Source organism: Macadamia integrifolia, chromosome 5 (genome assembly GCF_013358625.1).
Source record: "Macadamia integrifolia cultivar HAES 741 chromosome 5, SCU_Mint_v3, whole genome shotgun sequence".
NCBI classification, from domain to species: Eukaryota; Viridiplantae; Streptophyta; class Magnoliopsida; order Proteales; family Proteaceae; genus Macadamia; species Macadamia integrifolia.
The window spans coordinates 217,210-238,710 of record NC_056561.1 but is presented as its reverse complement, the minus strand read 5'-3'; the positions used below and the strand labels follow the sequence as shown (position 1 = coordinate 238,710).

Here is a 21,501-nt window from a genome sequence, read left to right as displayed (position 1 = left end):
TGGTATTAGGCCTCCATGTTATTGAGTTAATGTTTTAAGTGTTCTTTGCTGATTTTTCAATTCAGGATGTTGCTTTACTTATACAAATTTATAATTGAGCTTCTGAGAAACATCAGTTTGGTTTCATTCTCTATAAGTTTTTTGTGATTCGATTCATGCTTTATCTACGATTGATCATTCATTGCAATTTTCCTGTTGTTGAATCATTTATTATTCGTCTAGAAGAATGTGCAAGAGTCCCCTTGTTGACAATTATTGTGAAAGGAAACATTATGAGAAAATTATAAGATTATTATTCTTTTTTGGGGAGGGAACACAATATCGACAGATTTATTCTAACATTAGGAGAGTGAAAGAGTCATGTTTAGATGTAGGTCCAATTTCATCACACTGGTAGACCATCAACAAACTGTAGTGTATCCTCAAGTACTAGATAGAATTTATCAATGTAGAAAGCATATTTTTCTCAATGATCTACCAGTCCATGCCCTCTCTGTAGCCAAAAATTTAAGGACCATAAGCCATTTTTGTTGCTGCAGTGAGGAGTGGTTACATGGAATATTGAGACCATAGGGTCCCACCCATATTCTGGGGATGTAGGTGGTTGATTATTACTAAATCCACCATTGCATCATGTACTGATAATCATGTTCCCAAACTACAAATTTTTCAGATGCATCTTCTACATCTCCCCTTATTGAAACTTGTCTTTAATCACCTCTGGCTGCACCATTACTCTATTGAACTTTGTCAATCCTTCTGGGGGAGGACCCGGTCAGGGTGAGACTTATGGGTGGGTGATGGTCTTGCTCCAGGAAAGGCTTGGTATTTTTCTGTTTCTACAAATCCGCCGGAAGCAGTTTTCATATTCATCAATGATTTCAATGGTATTACTTTCTATAAAACTTTATTTTGTACTACCAAAAGAAGTTCACAACATTTGTTAGCACGTGCACTAGGCCAACCTTTAACCTCCCCCCACTCCCACCAAACAGAAAAAAAGGTGAAAGAAGATAGGTTTTGCTAACCTACTTTTAGTTGCATGCCCACTTAAGCTATTAAAAAAATACATGCAAATCCATCTGTGAAAAATAGATAAACAAGCCACTGATGTTAGAATACAAGGATGCAGGGGTATGGGCCAATAGAAAGGATTATGTTCAGTGTCAAGTTAAGTAGTTGATACTTTAAAAAGCTCTCATTATTTAAACAAAACATGCTTGATCTTCCTGGGCCTTCTCATGCACCATAATTATCTCTAAATTTCTTAAGTGGGCAAGGACAGTGTTATGAAATCTTGTATCTTCCTCCAATTTCCATATTAGACATTTATTTTCTGTCATAATATGTTTGATGGGTAGCTTCACTAGCTTGTTAGTTAAATGGTCAGAATCAATCAGCTCTTCTCCTGCAGAGATGGCTACACCTGTTACATTTTTTGAAGGCCTTTGCACTTTCACTGTTGCATTTTGGAATTTCCACATTTATGTTCTTTATTTTGGGTTTCTTCATCTTCCCCTTAGTATTATATGGCATTTTTGGATCTATACTCTTGGTATAAAAAGACAGGAGTCTCTGTCAGTTTTAAAATTTAAATGGTGAAGGTACCCCTTATATTACAGTTTCCCCTCAATGACAGATGTACGACTCTTCTGAACCCAGACTTGAACTAAATTTAGGATGTGACACAGCCTTATAAAATGAGTGAAATAAATAGGGAATCTCAGAGAGAAAGGAAACATAAGAAGGGGAAAATGAGAAGTATTTAGATGAGGTAGGGGAGTGGATACCAAGAGCCCTCGCACCATTTTAACTGAAGGGAAAGTATGTTTCCTAGCATTGAGTGTAGGTTCAAGTTCCCTGAATAATGTAAAGGGATGAGTTTAACAAGGCAGGATATTAATGCACACACAACAAACTATAGGCATGAGGTGTAAAAGGCCTTTGGATTCAGAAGCTTAAGAAGACATGCCCCTGTTATTAGAAGCATAAGTTATTTGGTGTAAAAGACCTGTTTGAATTCAATCAACTTGAGACAAAAAATAGTGTGATTTCAAAAGATGAAGACTTAAAAGAATTATAATCCTTTTAGAAGCAATAGTTTTGATGCAGATCTCCTTTTTATAGAAAGTTGTTTAAGCATTGATCTGTAGAAATTGCATTTTTTGTTCCATACTTAGAATTGTCCTTCCCAGAAGGGCTGAACTTTTCTGATTCTCAAATACTTAATTTTTCTAATAATGCAGCTCTTGTTTGAGCTCTCTCTGCACTAGTTCTGATTGGGTTGTTCCTAATTCCAAAATTTGGTACTTCTAAAGTGAGTTTCCTCTTCTCCCCTATCATGGGTACCCGGACTTTGACGAGACCATCTAAGGTACTGTTGGTAGACAATAGGGACCTCTGCCAACACCCTATTATTGTGCATGCTTACTTGATGAGCTTATCAATGACTCTCTTATGCATGATGAGAAGACTAATGGACAAATGGTTTACGAAAATTTCAAACATGATGGATTCTTTCTTTTGGCTTACTTTAGTGGATTCTCTCTTATGGGTAGAACTCACAGATTTTTGCATCTTGTGTCTTCCAACTCTTTTCATGTTCGTAAACCATTCAAAGTTTTGGTTTCTACTTTTAAAATTTTCCTTCTTTATTTCCTTCTTGGTTCTATCACATTCTTGGAAATATTTGGATGTTTTTGGTTCCTTTGACAGTTGTTAATCTGTAAGATTATTTTTGCAGGTGTTGTGGTCAGTATGGTAATGCTTATCACGACTATATTGGTGACATTAGTTATGATTATGATATGAACACCACTTGTGCTAGCTGGACTCTACTTTGTTGTATTTTTTGTCATGGAAGGTGTTTATGTGAGCGCAGTCTGCACTAAGATCCCTCAGGGAGGTTGGATATCTTTTGCTATTTCCTTTATCCTTGCCTTCATTATGTTCGGGTGGTTCTATGGAAGACACAGGAAGTTAGAATACGAGATGAGCCATAGGATAAGATTAGACAGTCTTGCTGTGCTCTTATCAGATCCTGAGATCCGAAGGGCATCTGGCCATAAAGAACATGAGGTCCTTGCATAGGGTGACAATTTTTACTACGCTCAGGTACTCATTGGTTCCTAAAGTGCCCCATCATGAGAGGATCACTGTCAAGAAACTGAGCCTTCCAGGGTTGTATGGGTGCACTATCCACTATGGGTATGCAGACTCTATAAATCTTGAAGGAAATGACTTTGTGAATCAAGTTACTGATAGCCTGCGAAAACTTACACAGAAATGCTCAGGTAGTTCACTCTATGGTCCTCTGTCTATTGACGATGAAATTCAGGAGCTGTTGCAAGCCTTGCAAGTGGGTGTAGTTCATATTAAAGGGAAGACAAGATTACATGTAAGCAAGAGTTCTAGTTGGTTTGACAAGATCATGCTTAGATTTTATGAAGTCCTACACAATAATTGTAGGTCTGCACTCCCTAATTTTGGGGTACCTCTTCAACAATGTATTGAGGTTGGCATGCTTTATGAGGCTTGAAAGAAATATATATATATATATATATATATTTGGTTCTCCTTGCATTACAATCAACCTGGAATGGATTCGTATGCTCCAATTGCGGTCACTCTTCTAATAAACATTCTTGACATGTCCATTAGAACTTGACAAAAGCTACCAAATTGGAAAGTGGCAGATTTGGTGAGGAAGTATCTAAATGATGAAGATCAATCAACTCTGACTGCTGCATTTTGGATTACCAGAATTGGTTTGTTTAAACTAAGCATTTCAGAGGACTATCTATGGAGCGACTTGGGTGGTAGTTCGAAGCATGGGTAAGTTCCTTTCTTTTGGGAGGAGGGGTAACTATAATAGGGTCTAGTTCAATTGTTTGTATGGAGGCAAGGACTCTCTTAGATTGTTGTAATTTTGAAGTGTTCAATATATATATATTGTCATTGCTGAAACATTTCTTTATGACATACAAACTTTTGTGACAGATCAATTATTTAAAAAAAAAAAACGGAATAATCTTGGATCGAAAATTCAAACATGGGCTGGGGGTGCCTTTGAGCATGTCTTTCCTCAAGTTAGTTTGTTAATTTGCCCTTTTGTGTAGACTGGTATTTTCATTTCATACTCTTTATGGGTACCTCTGAAGTCACAACATGCGCACACACACACACCTCTCTCTCTCCTACTCCTTTTACTTTCGAATTGCCCTTAGAATTCATTTCTCAACTTTTGAACGCATCTCATGCTTCTTCCTTCATTCACACTTTTTTAGCTTTCATTTTTCAGATTTCTCTCTATGTTTGGAAGCCAAGAAAAGAAAAGAAAAGAAAAGAAAAGAAACAAAAAAAAAAAGAAAATAGTACAAAAGATATAATAAGACAATAAAGATGATTACATGATGATTTTTTATGTCTTATCTCTTTCTTCAAATTCAAATTTTTTTTTTTTTTTGCCTTTTCTTTTCCTGATTACCAAACATTCCTGACTCTCAGTTTCTTTCGTGTGCTCTGGGTGATCATTGAAAAAGAGAGAGAGCCAACTTACCAGTGACCCAGTCCCATGCGAATCTGCACAGTTTTCACAGGCTTCAGGTTTCCATATTCCTACGTGAAGGTTTGACAAGATGGGTTCGGATTTGTATTTCAGAACCTGGACCTCGACCTGAACCTGAAACTGAACCTGACATTGACATAAACATGCATTGTACCAAAGAACAAATACCTTGACTAACCCAGCTGATTCTTTCCACTACACTTTAGTTTTTCAGTTTTCTAACCCTTCTATAAAATGGGGCATGGAAATATTAAAAATTCCTCCTTAGCTTGACTCCTCAGTTTCTACTTCCCTGAACACCAAGTCCTCTTAAGAATCTCAACAAAAAATAAAACATAAAAATCAATTCCTCTTGTGACTAGTTGAACCAGTATAAGTGGGAGTAAGTAACCTTCGGGTGGAGACTTCAAATTTCATCCCTCAAGCCATTCAACCATTCCAGAGGTTCCCCTGTAGCCAAACACTATTCTAGGTTGACTAGGGGGAATTATTGTGAGAACCCAAGTCAACAATGCCAAGTTAGTGGGGGACCAAGGTGTTCCCACTTCCCAATTTTACTCATATCTCAACCCTGACGTGTAAACTGGGCCCACAGAGACTGCATGCAAGAGGAAAGGAAAAGTCCACCCTAAAGATAAAATCTTAGCTGCTCCTCACCTGCCTAGTGAGAAATTTAGGAAAATTGAAAAAGTTAAAGGGTTTTTGAATTTGACATCAATTCCTTGCAATTATTAAGTACCCCACAGTTCAACCTTGCTATTAACGAATTAAAAAATAAGCCAAGAAGAAAATCAAAACACACAGAACCCTAGCAAAGACAAAGAAGCAAATCCCATCAATCGATCGCCTCCCTTCTCTCTTTTTATTTTCCACCTTATTGACTGACTTCTTCTCACTCCTCCCCAATCTTTCTTTTTGAAAAGCTTTCCAACAAATAGAAGCAGTTGTTGTCCTTACTCCATAGTGGACACAAAAGCAAACACTAGGGTGCTCAGTGTTTCTTCACTCTTTCTTTACTGTCCACCTCTACAAATGTGCTTCACTTCTGTTCAATCAGGGTCGTCCAATCAGCCCATCATGTCTCAGATGGTCTTTTTCATGATAAAAACCCTGATCAGGGTATGACTCACTGATTGAATTACTGGGATTGATTCGTAGGTAAGATATGTGTATGGGTCATGGATGAAGTCTTATAAGCTTTTCTTCATAGAGATTGAGGAGGGCTATCTCTTTCCAAGATGGCCTATGATGGTAGTCTATGCTCCTATTATTTCCCTTCAATAATTGACAGTGATTTACAAAGCTTGGGAGTTTTCAAGGCAGACATGTCTTTGGGTAACCTCTTCATTCTTTTCTTTGCTTCTCTGATTTTTTTTACCTTATAAGAGCAATTGTGGCTTCCTTTCTTCCTTTGGTATTTCATATTTCATAATGCTTTTCTTTAGCAGGTATGGATCCTGCCTTCTCATCTGACTTGTCAACTGGAACTGGATACCTTCAAGATGCCATTCTTGCATGGAGCAACCGCTGCAAGAGGAGAAGAATATCATCTTACTCTCATGAACAAGTGACTGAGTATTCTAAGGTTCGTCCCTTTCTTCCCTTTTTAAGTTTAGTTTTTGAGAGAGAAAGAGAAGTTGACTCAGGTATGCATGGATCGTGTACGGCAACAGAATTGCTGGAACTCAGAGGATCATGAAGACCCATTTGAGAAATTTGGCAGCTTTGTACAGAACTATAATCTACTTCCAGGTAAACCCACCTTTCTCCTTAATTTTGGTTCATTACTAATTTGGGTAGCTGAAGATGCCATTTGGATTCTTATATGCACCCTTATACAAAGAGTATACTGATGATCAAGATGAATACAGTTTAACCCACGAATTCAACTAATTCTATAGCCTTAAACCCAACCCTTTTAAGGTTTCTTAAAGTCATCTATAAACCCATCGGTGCCTTTTGGCATCTTCTCCATCATTCTCAATATTCCAACAACTACTCTCTCTCTCTCTCTCTCTCTCTCTCATGGGTAGATAATTCTTTCTCTGCTTTGAAGTTAGAATATGAGAATTACAAATTTGAAATGAGTCTATTGAGAGAAAAACTGATGTTTTCCCTTGTTATGACCATAGAAAGAAACCCTTTGCAGAATTGGGTAAACAGGATTGACAAAGGAAGGATGGCTCCCGTGGAGAAGAAGCCTGTAGAACATGTGCATCACAAAACCCAGCTTTTTTCTTTGTCTTTCTCTCACATGGACTCAACAAACAAGGACCCACACCAAAAAATCGACCCCTCAACCATAAGTATATTTGCCTTCTATTCATAAAGCCCTATGTTGTACTTTTTTCTATCTCACAATCTTCCTTTTGTTTCTGCCTTTTTTCTTATGGGGACTATTTGCTTTCTTGATTTGGTTCATGGGTTGTCTGTCATGTGTTGCAGAGGATAATTGTTGTGTAATGAAGGTGGCCTACCCATTTGACATGGTGAAGCCTGGAGGTATTGAAGGAGACGTGACTCTTGAAGACATCAATGAGAGGATGCTTATGAGGCCAACCAGGCCAGTTCGGCACCCAGTGGGGGATTTGGCTTGCCGACCGGTGGCAATGGCAGGCGGGCTTGGGCTTTCCGGGAAAGCAGTGGTGGCCTTAACCAGAATCCGGACAAGAGGGAGAGGCACTGTCACCATTATCAGGACTAGAGGTTGAACAGAGAGTGATTGCTTCTCTCTGTCTTTAGGATTCTGGGGTTTGGTTTCATGGTTCTGGTTCACGTAGAATTTTGGGGGTGCTCACAGTTTATGTGTTTTTTTTTCACCTGGCTCGTCTTCAACGACTCCCCAGCGATCATCCAACGGTTGGGAGGGTTTGATCATGCATCTCAACCCTTGCCAACGCCGAGGGATACATGTCCAAACACTCCCAGCCTTTAGATGATTTGTTAGAGGGTCTGTGGTGTTAGAGACGATTTTTTCCTTGTTTTTTCGGTTGAACTTTCAGAGTTTATGTACAATCTGGGAATGTATCATATTCAGATCCAATCTAAAAACAAACATCTGTAGTATTTAGGGTTGTGTTTGGGTTTTTAGGCTTCCAATTTCAATTCTCCATCTCCATCTGTGCATCTGTCATTTAAGTGAAGACTGTGGTGGTGGTTGCTGTGCTAGTCTCCCCGAGTATTAGTCGAAGTGCACGTAAGTTGGGCCGGATACCTTTGTTAAAAAAAAAAAAAAAAAAAAAAATCAACCCATAACTATTACCTTGACCTCAATCCGAACACATCCCAATTTCGTAAAAAAAGTTGGATTTTTAAAACAATTTCCAAAACAATGATTGGAAGAGAAAAAGACTAGTGGGTAAAGTTTTTTATCTTGGAGTGTAGGCCAATGAGAAAACACATAAAAACATCAATAGGGGTGGAATATTTATCAACATTCTGCAGGGTGTCTTGATGCAAGAGCTGTATGTGCTTCGCTCCCGTTTTTCCTTAAATAATTCAACACTTGAAGATGACATGGATCACATCTTGCTTAATTTGAATGCTAAACAAACTGGAAAGTGGTAATATAGTCTACATGTATGGAGCGTAGCTTTAGTGCATGGTATCTAATGGATTAGGATACCATCAGATAATTAACATGTGTAGCCATGTGTGTGCGGCCATGTGCACGGTGGCCATATCTGATGTTTACCCCCCAATGATAATGATACCTATAGCTTTTAGCCATTTTAACCTTTGTTCATACCATACCACCGAGTTAATATATGTTGTGTATCAATATTGTTGTCAGCTAATATTGATAACGATTCCTAAATTCTTAGTTTGAAGTTTTAATTCAGGCAAATTAATGTTTTGGCCAAGGAAAATTGCATCAAAATCGATTGCAATGAGACGGTGGTGACCTGTTGCCGAAGGTTTGTGCTTGTTAGCATGGGAGCATGAAGGTCTTGATGATATTTAGCCCCCAAAGATATTGATACCTATAGTTTTTAGCCATTTTAACCTTTGTTCATACCATACCACCGAGTTAATATATGTTGTGTATCAATATTGTTGTCAGCTAATATTGATAACGATTCCTAAATTCTTAGTTTGAAGTTTAAATTTAGGCAAATTAATGTTTTAGCCGAGGAAAATTGAATCAAAAGTGATTGCAATGAGACGGTGGTGACCTGTTGCCGAAGGTTTATGCTTGTTAGCATGGGAGCATGAAGGTCTTGATGATATTTATCGATAGGAGTGTAAGTTTAGCCTTGTAAATCGAGTCCTACCCTTAGCCTAAATGGGGGTATGGGTTGGATTTTTCATGCCTGAGACTAGGGTTGGGGCAGGCTAGGCCAAGGCCAGCCTGACCCTGTTTTAGGTTATGCTGAGCTCCTCCTTGTGAATAAATACGTCCTTAAACATGGATTCAGATTCAGTGCGGTGCAGCGTAAAATGTTACCTCCAGCACTCGACATTTGTCTTAGGCAGCACTACCGGTGAGGACGAAGAGACAAACAAGGACCTGCAAAACCTTTAACCGGGTCCGGTTTTGACCGAGATCCACCTCTATGAAACACCTACCCCGACTCTTTCCCCCCTCAACGGAAGGAGACCTAGGTCTGTTCTCAATCGATCCATCGTGAGCGAGTGAGGTGTCGGGAATAGCAATTATCGCTGGCGGTTCCAGCTTCTTCTACGGTGGAACCTGTCCATTTGCAGGTTCGATTCTCTCTCTCTCTCTCTCTCTGTTTTCCTTCCTTTTTTCATGGCGGCTCAGGAATCATCTAATCCAAGTCATTGTGTTATATAAGAACTTTATTGGGTGTTGAAGATGGACATGTGATTTCGTTACTGCAGTGTTCCTTTTTTTTTTGGTCTTGTTATGTTAAACTCAGGAGTTGCAGGTACAGTCCATGGCAGTTGAAGAGGGAAGGGGCTTGCCTGGTCCTTCTTCCCAGCGAAAAGGAACGGAAGCAGGGGGCTGAGTGGTGGGGTCAACATGCCTGTAGATGCAGAGGGCTCAGGGGACAGGTCTGGAATCCTTGAGAAAAAGGGAGAGCTTTGGTGGAGGTGTGGACCTCATCTTCAACCTCGGTTCCTCCCTCGTCTCTGCTTGTACTTCCGATTCAGATTCCACGCTTTACTCTTACGGATCTGGGTCAAAAACCAATCCAGGGAGCCCGGGTGAAGCTCCATTATTCTCTCCACATCCTCACCCGTCCACGTTGCCTGGGACAGGTGTCCAGTGCTGGAGGTAGCAGAGGAATCGTAGAGTTTCAGGGGTGCATTTGTAATTTCCAGTACAAACCTTAAATTCTTCTCAACACGGAGTCACAGACACATCCGCGCGCTCTCCACTTCCTCTTCATCCATTGTCTTCTTAGGGCCTAATCCCATAGACGGACAAGACCAGACGGCAATACTTTCCTTGCCGTTCTCTCCATTCTTCATTTCTTCCAGCGCGGCGGGCTGCAGGAGGAATTCCTCTTGCTGTAGAGGAAACTCAACACCCGAGAGATTACTTCCTCTTGCAGAGGAGGAAACTCATAAATTGGGAGTTTCTGAAATGATGATTTGGTCAATAATCGATCGTATCAGAGGTTCGCTCTCGCTCTCTCTCAGATCTCTCTTGATCGTGTTTTACAATGGATATTAAAGGAATACAATGCATGATGATGTGTTTAGTTACCTCCTTTGTTTGGATACCTTTAAATGTAGCTAATTTAATAGTTAGAGGGTTGAGGAAAAGCAGATACCAATTAACGTTATTTTTTAAAGATTATTTCAATGCGTTGGGAGCGACAGAAAGGGATTGTTTTTCCTTGCTATTTCACTTAAGATGATGTTCGTAATATGAAACTCTCATGCTATTACAGTCGGTTTGATTTTAAGAAATTCTGGAGTAATCCATCGATCCAATAATTTAGCTTTTTTTTTCCCATAATTAAGAGTCCATTTTTTATTAAGGTCCATACAGCTCAGGAATGGTTTTGTGAAATCCAGACTAGTGGGTTGTTTAAGTATGAAACTTTAAACTAATGACCTTGTTTTTTGTGAAAGCTTAGGATGGTTTTCTTTGAGCATAACGTACATGTGAAACCCGTTCAGAACATGTTTGTGACAATGTCTAGGAACTGAAATTTGCTTCTTCGGCAAGTAAGACCTTCTCTTTCTGGTGTTCAACTGTCCACCAAAAAAAAAAAAAAAAAACTCCTGAGACTCCATCGCTTCCAATCATTGGAAAAGGAAAAAGTTTTTGAAGCTCAAGCTTTCCCCTGATTCCTAATTTATATTTATAATTTTGTTTGTTCCTTTAATTCTCTGTGGATGTTTAGATATATTTTTTCCTGCAGTCATCAGGGTGACAAGTTGTGATGAATCATGAGGCTTTACGATACTTGGAAAGCCATTCTGAGGATACAGAAGTTCAGGAGAATCGTGTCCTACACTGGATTTTATTGCTTTGCTTCCCTGTTGAGCTATGCCTACACAAGCAATACGTGAGTCTTTTTAGTGTTCTGCATTATGGGTAAGGAAGCTATTATATGGTTCTCCCTTTAATTTTGGTTACTTGTTTGTTTTGATTTCTTTCCTACAGAACTAGAGCTGGGATCTCAAGAGCTGACCAGTTTTATGCATCATTTCCAGCTGGCACAGAGCTGCTAGCTGACACTGCAAAAGTATGAGTTAAAACTTCATTTGTGGCTTTGGCAGGCAGCATGCTATTTGTTTTCTGACCTCAAGTATTGGATATGGATAATAAACCATATTTTGTTTGCAGTTATATAAAGCTGCACTTGGCAATTGTTTCGAAATTGAAGAGTGGGGTCCCATTGAATTCTGCATCATGGCTAAACACTTTGATCGCCAAGGGAAACCTCCTTATGCATACCATTCTGTAAGTTTGATACCTCTCCATGGACAGTGTTACTATATTTCTTTCATCATCTCATAGCCATTGTTGAGATGCAAATATAATCCAATGATCTATTGGGAACAAAAACCTTGTCGCCTTATTTCATAATGATATACCATATGTATACACCGAGCACATGGACCAACCGCTAGTCATATGGTCACGCATGTCCCACTGAGCACATGGACCAGCCACTAGCCATATATTCGTGCATGTCACACCGAGCACACAGACCAGCCGCTGGTCACAAGGTCGAACATGTGACACCTCACCCTCATGAGTCAAACAACGGTCGAGGGGGCCAGGGTGCCTCAAGCACTCCCAAGGGCCCCTCATACCTCTCGGATTGATGATCCCTCAGAATGGCTAACCATAGTCAGAAGGTTTCTTAATTCCAGGCCAATAAGACCATGGTAAGGTTTACTTGACCATCGAGCAAGTTAACCATCATCGTCCCTAGTCGAGTTAGCTGTTGGAGCTCCTAACCATGGTCAGGTAGACCGTTAAAGAAGGATTAACTTGGGTTGAGTTAGCCATTAAGATATGGTGCCAGGTTGGCAGCCCTAGGTTGATCTGATCTTACAAGGAAGAGACACGTGGAGATGCTCTATGGAAGATGGACCAATGAGGTGAGAACCCTAACTTTCTATATAAGGAGGACTCACTCCCTAGCACAGGTAACACTCTCAATCGTCTGAATATCCTCATTAAGATGATTGCCCTAAGGTCTAACTTGAGCATCGGAGCCTGGTCTCGGAGCCTCATTCGGGCTAGCAACTAATCTGTGTTGTGTAGGTCCGAGCAGATTGGGATCGAGCACTAACACATAACATCTCTAGCTATGGCCTATGTATAGAGCTTGAGGCCCTACACAAGTCAATCAACTTTGGGATCAAATAGTGTATAAACTTTGATGCAGGCCTAATGCCTCAAAAAGATGGGAGAATGGATTTAAAAAAAGAGAGGATAAAAAATGATATTTAATTGTTTCCCTATCTCATCAAGTTTTCCTGGCAAAAGACAGCAACACTCTAGTTTTCCTTTCATGATTATGTTTCGATACTATGGAGCAAACATAAGTTCTTGCTTGATGCTCTTGATCTAGTGCTCGGATCCAAAGGAAGGAATGAAGCAAGGGTTACTTCTTGGAGGGAAAAAGTAACTTCTCAATGAACAATTTTTTTGTTCATTTTTTTTTTTTTTGTTTTTTGGCACATGGTATTCTTATGTTCATAGAGGCGGGTTTGCAGTTCAAATGTCGGGAAAGGGGGGATGCTTGGGTTTGGGGGGTGGGATGAGAAAAGGATGTTAAAACATAGCCTGTTTGTGTTTAATCAAAATGTCCAAGTGAATTACTGAAAAGAAAATGGAAAAATAATGTAGTCCAAGCCGGTAGCAGTATTCTAAGTGAAGAATTAGAAGGCAGATTTCATTTGATCTCTTAATTATTGAACACAGTTGTCTCCTAACCAGAAGGAATCAAGTTCATAAGTGGTGGAGTACACTGACCAGTAGGCACTCTTTCGGCTCTGTCAATGTTGCTTATTTGTTTTGAAAGAAAGAATTAGATGCTATTAAAACTGGGTCAAAATGTCAAAAGCAATAATAATAAAAGGCATTTGATAAGAGGCATCCGCTGTTCACTTCTTCACATTTGTCATCCTTCTATTGTAGTGTTACATAAATACTTGAAGTTCTCAGGGGTTTTTCTCTGTTTTTTTCCAGAAATACATGGCACATCTTCTTTCTCATGGAGAGCTTGATGGGAGTGGCTAACCATTGATCAAGCATTCACCACATCCAGTTATAGGTATGCAAAATATAGTTTGCATAGAACTTTGAAGGCCATACGAACGCTTTCTTGACAACAGAAGCTTTGCCACAATGATGAGTACTTTCAGTGATACATAAACTGCCACTGAAACTCCAGTTGTTTTGTATCAGATGAGGCCATGGACATCTTACTCGAAAAGATTTGATTTCTTTACATGCTCATCAATTTTTTTTGTTTCAAATTGTTGTGTTGTTCCAAGTGCTGCTTAATTCTAGTATCGCAAACTCAAATTACGGCTTCATTTCCAGTATTAAGAATCGGTGGATCTGTTGTATGTTCAAGTAATGGGGGTTGATATTCATTTCATTTGGAGGTTGGTGTTTAACGATGATTGTGAACTAAAATTGCATATCATAAATTATAATGAATAAGTCATAATTCGTCAATCTTTTTGCATGGATCTTTGCATTTGTCCTTGCTTGAAACCTTCATGTAGCCGACCCTATTAAGTTAGGATCAGGCTTTGGTGCTGGTGCTTGAAATTGCAATTGTCACAAAGTGCTTCCACACTGTGCCCTATTTCTCATTTCTATGTTACATGATTCTTTGGGCCTCCTCTCAGCTCTTTGAAATTTATGTCATTTGTAATACAACACACGTACCTTTTCATCCTCGCATACAAACCCCTCGTATACACTTTTTACTGTAATTCACCGGAGGTTTAATGACTGGCTGGGAATCGGTTAGACTCGGCCCAACTCAATCAAAGTCGGGATTATTGTCCATCGATTTATATAAACCTAACATATCAAATAGAAGGAAAAGAAGATGCCACGGAAGATGAAACAGAGTTGCCCCTTTTAACCGACTGGATACCCATTTGGAGCCCATATCCGAATGGGTACAATGGATCATAATGTTGGTCCCCAAAATTCATGGGTAGCTGGTCAACCCGGCGGAACCATGTCCTTGGAAGCCTACCCTGGAAATCATAATCTCCGAATACAACATCAGCAATCCCTTTTCCTGCCTCGCTACCCGGCAGCCAAGCAGCCACCAATGCCTCCATCATGTCCACATACGGCTCTATCACAACGGGTCGACCCGACAAGATGATGACCAGACATTTCACCTTGCTGCACACGGTCTTGATCGTCTCCTCACCATCGAATGCTAGCCGGAGATCATTGCCATCGCCCGATGTTTCCGCATAGGGAGCCTCACCAACAACCACGATCGCATAGGAGGAATCCCGGTTCTCATCAACAAAATGCTTGTCGGGTTTCTCATGGAATACGACCCGAGTCCGCTTGCTGACTGCCTTCTTTATGCCTTCAAGGATTGTTGTTCCTTTGGTGATGTTGCCCGAGGTACCCTGCCATGTTATAGTCCAGCCTCCGCATTGGTTGCCCATGTCCCGTGCATGGGACCCGGCCACCATAATCTTAGGGGCATTCTTGTCCAATGGAAGCATCTTATCATTTCCCTTCCCGTTCTTTAACAACACCAGGCTCTTCCTTACGGCTTCTCTTGCCAATTTCCTATGCCTCTGTGGGTCCCAGAACATAAATAAATAAATAAATAAATAATTTAATGGCGAAAATACCCTTATTAATGAAATGATTTATGAAGATTCGGGTTTTGGGCAGACCTTGTGTCCAACAATGGGAAGAAGGGATCGATCAGCCATGGGCCTCTCGAACAGCCCAGCAGCGAACTTCACCCGTAGGCTTCTTCTCACGGCATCGTCGATCCTACTGATCGGAATCTCGCCGGATAACACGAGCTCCGTCATATTTGTGAGGAATTGTGGATATTTGAAAGGGATCATGACCATGTCGATCCCGGCATTGATAGCTGCCTTTAGGTTCTCCTTGTAGTGTGAACCTGGTGGGTTAGTGATCCGATCAATTGCTTCCCAGTCTGATATGACCATACCCTGTTCCCATGTGGTAACTCGCAAGGGTAAGGTTGTGGGCAAAAATAACCAAACCAAATAAACCAACTAATATTCGATTTTGATCCAAAATATTTAAATTGATTAATAATTGATGTGGTTGCTGTCAATTCCAGCATGAAATGAACCGAACTAAACCGGAACCGATTAAGAGCCTCTGATACCTGAAAGGACATCTCTTGTTTGAGGATGCGAGTGAGGAGGAAAGGGTTGGCGTGCATCTTGACGCCGTTCCAGCTAGAATAAGAGGCCATGACTGTTGATACCCCCATGGTGATTGCGTCAATATAAGGCGTCATGTGGATGCGGTAAAGGTCGTCGTAGGTAGTCACCGTGTTGTACTCGTCGACCCCGCCTTGTGTCCCACCGTCTCCAGCGTAGTGCTTCGCGCAAGCCAACACGTTTCTTCCCCTGTCAGGGATCCATTCAATCATCTATCACGATCATTTATGATCACCACCCTCCAATACACTGACTAGAATCAATGAAGATAAGTCCCATCAAAGTACAATAGAACCCAAAACAAAAGGAAACCGAGAAAAATTTGCTGCCATGTTGAAAATGGTCCACTTAACAAGGGACCCACATCTATTATTTAGGAGTGTCAATCGATTGGTCTGGACCGATTTTAATTTGGTTTTGTCAATTTCAATGTGAAAAGGACCAAAATCAAAACATAATCTAATAAAAGATACTGGTTTCGATTAGATTTTAAGTTGGTTTTAGTTTAGCTTTGATTTTTTGTTGAAAGCCAATTGCACGACACCAAAACCAAGAACCAAGAGTCAAAATTCTATACACTTTTGTCATTGGAAAATAATCCTCTGTTTTTCTCATTCCTGTTTTTCCTTGTTTTGTTATCTGCAGAGCACGACACGTGGACAATTTTAAGACCAACGCACCGGATGTAATAATCCTCACACAACCTTGACCGTTGGATCCTCTATTGTCCACGTGTCGTGTTCTACATATAGCAAAACAAGAAAAAATAGGGATGAGAAAAACAGAGGATTTTGATCCTCTGTCACTTATTCTCGTCATTAGCAACAAAAGGGAGTGACCATAAAGATGGAGGGCTTCCTTGCGTTTGTATGATGGAAATTAGTCGTACCTTCATGATTGTTTTGTCATAAAAATTTACTTTGGTATTCTTCAAGATCAGGGGAAAATATGAAAAACAGGGATTAAATGAGATGAAACCAGATATTAGCATGAAGAAACTGTCATAGTCAAGGATGGCATGGATGTTATTATTAAGATGCTATTATAGACCGACTGAGTATAGTTTGGGAAACATAATGACTACGTATAATTTATCAGTAGTTTTAAAACTTGGAATTCATTACCCGTGAAAAAGGAAATCTCAATTGGAGAATGACATGAAGCTATTTAGATAGGTTGATAACTTGATATATGTTTTATTCGGCTTGGCCTGATGTTAGATTATTTCAGTTTTTGGTTTGGACTGATTTCGATTCAAAGTCACACTATCCTAATCCAAAAAATGATCCGATAGGCCTTATTGATGTCGATTCGGTTTGATTTCAGTTGATTTCCATTGACCTAAACCGTTTGGCCCTAGTTTTTAAGAATCCTTTACCGTCCAACTAATCCTTCATCTCAAAAAGACAAAATGGAACAGACTAATGTGGGGACCTCTCAACAACTGATCCAATTTGGAAATTGTTGTTTTTTTTTTTATCTAGGAAATGGTGATATCGAAAGATTTCGGCTCCTCTCAAACGATTATTCATGCCAATCATCTTCTAATCAGATAGATTACACGTATCATAACACATGAAGATACATAGACTATGTGGTTGAGACATAGCTCTTTACGTGCTTGTATCTACGTAAAAGGTGATTGAAGCATTAATCATTGATGAGGATTCGAATCCTTATCAAAAGGAGTACACAAAAAAAAAAGGGGGAAAAGTGATTTTCTAGTGATCTCCAGCCACACTGGACACCCAATCACATCCGATGGCTTGAAGTCTTGAACTATATCCTAAGGGGTTCTCAGCCTTCGGATGCATGTTAAGTGCCTAACATGACTGGAGAGGATTTGAATCTTAAAAAAATCATACCCAAAGGCGACAAAGGGGTAACCAAGTGTGTGATTGGGAGAAGGGAGGCCCTGTAGGCCCAGTATGATCTTGGCCATGCTTCTCACGATCTGAGTATCCTCACTATAGCTCTCGTAGCACCGGCCCCACCGTGGATCCCTACACACCTGCAGTGACACACAAACAAAACCCTCCATTATGGATAAATGACAAAAAAATATCAAATTGTACAATATTCTTTTTTTGGTGGTTAAGAATCAAATTGTACAATATTCAAATAATCCAATCAGTGCCTTGCATAAAAAATATCAGTTACCAATGTACTAAATGACGGATTTACCCTTGCACTGAATGGAATGGCTAGAGAGAGAGAGAGAGAGAGAGAGAGAGATTACAGCAACACTAGGAGCGAAAGTGTACGGAATTCCGGTGGCCAGAACCTCCAAGGCAGTGGCTCTTCCGATCCTCACCATTAAACCTTCATCTCTGTATCAAAAAATTGGCCAAAACCTGATTCAGTTTGATTTCAATGATCTCGCCTCTCAGAGTCTTACCGACTCACACACAGAGAAAAGGGCAAAAAGAAAGAGTGAGAGGGGAAGAAGATAAGAAGGGACCTTGCAGCTCCAAGGCCGATGTTGTGAGGAAATACGGTGGAGCCGAATAAGTTATTGTGGCCATGGACGGCGTCGACGCCATAAAGGATGGGAATCCCAAGTCTGGTTGACAGGGCAGCCTTCTGGTACCCATCGATCATGTCCGCCCACATCGCAGGGGTCATGTCTGGGCTTGGAGCAGTTACTCCGCTGTTCAATACACTCCCTGAAATTAAATGCTCATCCGAATCAATTACGCTTTTAAAGTTTAAACAGAAAAGAAAAACTTAAATTTATGTAAGAGAGACAAATTAACCGATGGAATGATTTATAAGAACTTCAGAAGATGCAACGGTGTGATCGATTTGGGCCATTTGGCCGATCTTTTCTTGAGTTGTCATGCGAGAGAGGAGATCTGAAACTCGTTCTTCGATCGATAGGTTTGGATCCAGGTAAGGAGCTTGAATCGTCTCTGCTGAAACAGAAGGGAAGAAGAAGAAGAAGAAGAAGAGGACGAGGAAGGGAAAGAAGCAGATGAGGAGAGAAGAGCAATGGCGATCTCCATGGTTACAGGAACTTCTGCTTCTTTGGATTTTTGTAGTCTTCATATCTTCTTGCAGACGAAGATCATCTATGAAAATATCTCTGGGAATTTCGGAAGTCTGAAATCCTCTTGTCGAGCTCTGCACCTTTCCTATTGTCTTGCTTCTTTTTTTTATTATGTGCTCTGCAAGCTTAGATCCAACGTGGGCCATGCACGAAATGTCAACAGTGAATGTGTTTCTGCTCTCTCTCTCTCTCTCTCTCTCTCTCTCTCTCTCTCTCTCTCTCTCTCTCTCTCTCTCTCTCTGGCCATGATGCAAGAGTGTTAAAATTGTCTAAGGTGAGACAGTGAGGTGCAATGAGCATCTAACGACTGACCGACTGGGTTGCATGATCGAACCTTCACAGCTGTTAGATGTTCATTACATCTTACCGTTCACTGCAGATAATTTAAACTTGATGAAAGATAGAGATGAGATCAAAAGTGCAGTTTTATGTGAGGGTCAATGCGAATGCACAAGGAAGTATCCACATAGATGTCATTTTTTATTCCATAAGATTTAGGTCGATTGATTCATTTTAAAAACCTTATTTTTCTTAATTTTATATTGCATGCATAATGTTCACGTACATTGTTCATCCAATGGTAAATCTCAAGGATGTTATTATTTGAATTGAAGTACTCGCAATGCAGATCACATGATTTTTATTTTTTTATCTTTAAGTCAGAACATGCAAGTTAAATACACATATATAGATGCAAAGCTTTGTATAAGGATAAAAGTCTCTTTCTCATGCCACCAACCTTTTAATGGGTTTGATAATTGGTAATTAGAATTGCAATTGTTGGTAAATGTTGATGGGAAATGTTTAAGACTTATCTGAAAAATGCAATAATATAACACAAATATGTCTCTGTTCCACATGATGTAATAAGTCAACAATAAGATAATGAATTAAGTCACACGAACAAGTAAATTTCTTTCCTTTGAATCATGAACAGAAGAATTATTTGCATCGAATCGTGTCAGAATGATACTATCTTTAAGGTTTTTAAATGCCTCTAATTGTGCAATTGGGTCGACCAATGTATTTATAACTTTAAAATTAAATTACCCTCTAATCACATGAGGTGCATCCTTAAATATGATTACATGTATGTCCATCCGAAAGTGCTTACACTAAGAACTTAATACAAACAGAGAAAAAAAAAAATGACAAAAATCGTTTTCAATAAGCACTTGCAGCGAACAAAAGCACTCTCACAGTACATAGTGGTAGCGGCGAGGAGGTGGTGGCATGATGGGGGTGGTGAGACTATCATGAGGATCGTCGTCCCCTACGTGAGGTCATTATGGTAATTAAGTAATACATTAACAATATAGGCACCTTAGGTATAAAACAATATTCTAGGTTCTAATGTCTAGCCTAGATTTCCCATAAATCATGTTTCTATCTGTCAATAGTATCAACGGCAAGCACGCACCATATTTTTGGATGGTTGAACCAAAGTGGTTGTCCCAACAAGACTTGATTGAAAGCATGCCAAGTAAACCATTATAAAGGGGCGTCTCGTGACCATTAGGTCGCAATAGAAAAACTTTATGGTATCACTGAGGCCTGCCCTCTATGCCAAATAAAACGTTCTTTTGTTTTATTGAGGTTCTTGATATGGTAAAGCCAGAACCATGTTCAAATTTGATATGAGACTAAAAGTAGTTACAATAATCTTACAAATGGGTCTTGTTGCTTAAAGGAAGCATCTTTTCTTTTCCTTTTCCATTCTTAAATAACAGAATTTTTTTTTTTTTAGAATTATATTATATTAAATAGAGATAAAAGAGTCAATCACACAAGACTCAACAATATTATCTTAGAGAAGTATTTCCTATGGGGGAGTGCAATTCCTATCCACGTATAAAGATCAATGAGTGCATAAGAGAAAGTAATGAAGACGTCCTTTTGTATTTCATGAAGGGTGGACTGATCAGTTTAGCCTCAAATGTGTATGGGCACAGGGGTCACTCTCCCCCATATAAACCTTTATCTCTATTATCCCTCCTAGCCTATCTAGCTAATAAATGAGCTAGGTCATGCTTAACCACTACCTACATATATAAGTTTACAATTAAACTTAGTTATACTGATATATGCAGATATTGCAGATATGGATCCCACAAGCCATAGCTTTCATATAGTGGTTTTGTTTGGACATTAGTACCAAGGGAATCTAAAGATTTTATTAATATAGGATAAAGACATGTAGGCCCATCCATTGTTGTGCTTTTGGATTTATTTCAGTTCATTCCAGTGCAAAAAAATAAATAAAATTTTTAATGGAAAATGTCTCCTTTTTTAGTACTTTTGGATGAAAATAGAATATGGGCATATCAAACTGTCGGGTGTGCCTTCCCCCATTAGTGCACCTTGTTCATGATGCATAGCTGTAGTGGAGATATCATTTTACTAGTTAATTATTTGTTTCTTATGATTATTAGATTGTCGTTTCAACTGATAACAATTACTACAAGAAATGCTATTTTAGGCAACAATATTTGGCGGTGGAATCATTTTACTGTTGCCTTATATAAATGCATTAACGACGGACATTTTGCAATCGTCACATAATATAGATTGCTCGACAGAAGCAATTTTTCGATCACTAACATGCGCGACTAACGTCTTAGCGACAAAATGATGATGGATATCTGTTCCGTCGATAATAATATGGGACACATAAATGTGGGTTTTGGGGACAGTTTATTTCCGTCGCCAAAAATGCAATTTGTTGTAGTGAATGCCGAAAGTGAAAAGATCTATCTAAGCTTTATTGTTAATTTTTTTGGCTATTGCCAGGTTGTATTTGCATTCTGTTCTTTCTTCTTTTTTAATACAATTGATATTTGTAGTGAAAGAAACAGAATAAAACTTGTGCGGCATGATTTTGAATTGCAAGTGGAGTGTTTAAATAACAAACCCAATGGCAATTTTGATCTTATTATAGAACAATTTTGAAGCAGAAAGATGAATCTTTGGTTGATGATATTTTACTAAAAAAAAAAAAATCCTCCCATTTGAGGCTGGCCCCATCCTG

The 21,501-nt window shown here is 39.4% G+C and overlaps 3 protein-coding genes across 8 annotated transcripts; 2 read left to right on the top strand and 1 right to left on the bottom strand.

Moving 5' to 3' along the window:
• Nucleotides 1-7,633, top strand: LOC122077753. 4 transcript variants are annotated; one of them, XM_042643604.1, is made up of 6 exons: nt 1-3,834; nt 5,726-5,902; nt 6,016-6,152; nt 6,238-6,319; nt 6,700-6,873; nt 7,013-7,633. In XM_042643604.1, exons 2-6 carry the CDS (start codon nt 5,806-5,808, stop codon nt 7,276-7,278), a joined length of 756 nt encoding a protein of 251 aa, XP_042499538.1. In that variant the 5' UTR covers nt 1-3,834; nt 5,726-5,805; the 3' UTR covers nt 7,279-7,633. The 4 variants fall into 4 exon arrangements, with proteins under 4 accessions (XP_042499538.1, XP_042499541.1, XP_042499542.1 ...); XM_042643606.1 differs by lacking the exon at nt 1-3,834 and having other exon boundaries at nt 4,470-5,902; nt 6,241-6,319; XM_042643607.1 differs by lacking the exons at nt 1-3,834; nt 6,700-6,873 and having other exon boundaries at nt 4,422-5,902.
• A 1,374-nt stretch (nt 7,634-9,007) lies between these two features.
• On the top strand, nt 9,008-13,691 carry LOC122078231. Of its 3 annotated transcripts, XM_042644126.1 has the most exons (7): nt 9,008-9,274; nt 9,460-10,155; nt 10,621-10,711; nt 10,909-11,055; nt 11,154-11,235; nt 11,337-11,453; nt 13,197-13,691. In XM_042644126.1, exons 4-7 carry the CDS (start codon nt 10,937-10,939, stop codon nt 13,245-13,247), a joined length of 369 nt encoding a protein of 122 aa, XP_042500060.1. In that variant the 5' UTR covers nt 9,008-9,274; nt 9,460-10,155; nt 10,621-10,711; nt 10,909-10,936; the 3' UTR covers nt 13,248-13,691. The 3 variants fall into 3 exon arrangements, with proteins under 3 accessions (XP_042500060.1, XP_042500061.1, XP_042500058.1); XM_042644124.1 differs by lacking the exon at nt 10,621-10,711 and having other exon boundaries at nt 9,011-9,274; XM_042644127.1 differs by lacking the exons at nt 9,460-10,155; nt 10,621-10,711.
• A 102-nt stretch (nt 13,692-13,793) lies between these two features.
• On the bottom strand, nt 13,794-18,658 carry LOC122078227 (beta-glucosidase BoGH3B-like). The gene is made up of 7 exons (XM_042644120.1): nt 18,181-18,658; nt 17,886-18,090; nt 17,664-17,754; nt 17,290-17,435; nt 15,367-15,613; nt 14,897-15,184; nt 13,794-14,794 (listed from the first exon to the last, which is right to left on the bottom strand). The coding sequence occupies exons 1-7, from the start codon at nt 18,617-18,619 to the stop codon at nt 14,054-14,056; spliced, it is 2,157 nt and encodes a 718-aa protein (XP_042500054.1). The 5' UTR covers nt 18,620-18,658; the 3' UTR covers nt 13,794-14,053.
• Nucleotides 18,659-21,501: the final 2,843 nt, after the last annotated feature.

What these genes read in the sequence shown, in the direction of transcription:
- LOC122077753 (XM_042643604.1), top strand. Translation starts at nt 5,806, where the DNA reads ATGGCCTATGATGGTAGTCTATGCTCCTATTATTTCCCTTCAATAATT. An exon ending in GAACTATAATCTACTTCCAG is followed by an intron (nt 6,320 to 6,699) that starts GTAAACCCACCT and finishes TTATGACCATAG; the next exon opens with AAAGAAACCCTTTGCAGAAT. An exon ending in AATCGACCCCTCAACCATAA is followed by an intron (nt 6,874 to 7,012) that starts GTATATTTGCCT and finishes CATGTGTTGCAG; the next exon opens with AGGATAATTGTTGTGTAATG.
- LOC122078231 (XM_042644127.1), top strand. Translation starts at nt 10,937, where the DNA reads ATGAGGCTTTACGATACTTGGAAAGCCATTCTGAGGATACAGAAGTTC. An exon ending in TATGCCTACACAAGCAATAC is followed by an intron (nt 11,056 to 11,153) that starts GTGAGTCTTTTT and finishes TCTTTCCTACAG; the next exon opens with AACTAGAGCTGGGATCTCAA. An exon ending in TGCTAGCTGACACTGCAAAA is followed by an intron (nt 11,236 to 11,336) that starts GTATGAGTTAAA and finishes TTTTGTTTGCAG; the next exon opens with TTATATAAAGCTGCACTTGG.
- LOC122078227 (XM_042644120.1), bottom strand. Translation starts at nt 18,619, where the DNA reads ATGGCCCACGTTGGATCTAAGCTTGCAGAGCACATAATAAAAAAAAGA. An exon ending in ATCGGCCTTGGAGCTGCAAG is followed by an intron (nt 17,755 to 17,885) that starts GTCCCTTCTTAT and finishes TTTTTGATACAG; the next exon opens with AGATGAAGGTTTAATGGTGA. An exon ending in CTTTCGCTCCTAGTGTTGCT is followed by an intron (nt 17,436 to 17,663) that starts GTAATCTCTCTC and finishes GTGTCACTGCAG; the next exon opens with GTGTGTAGGGATCCACGGTG.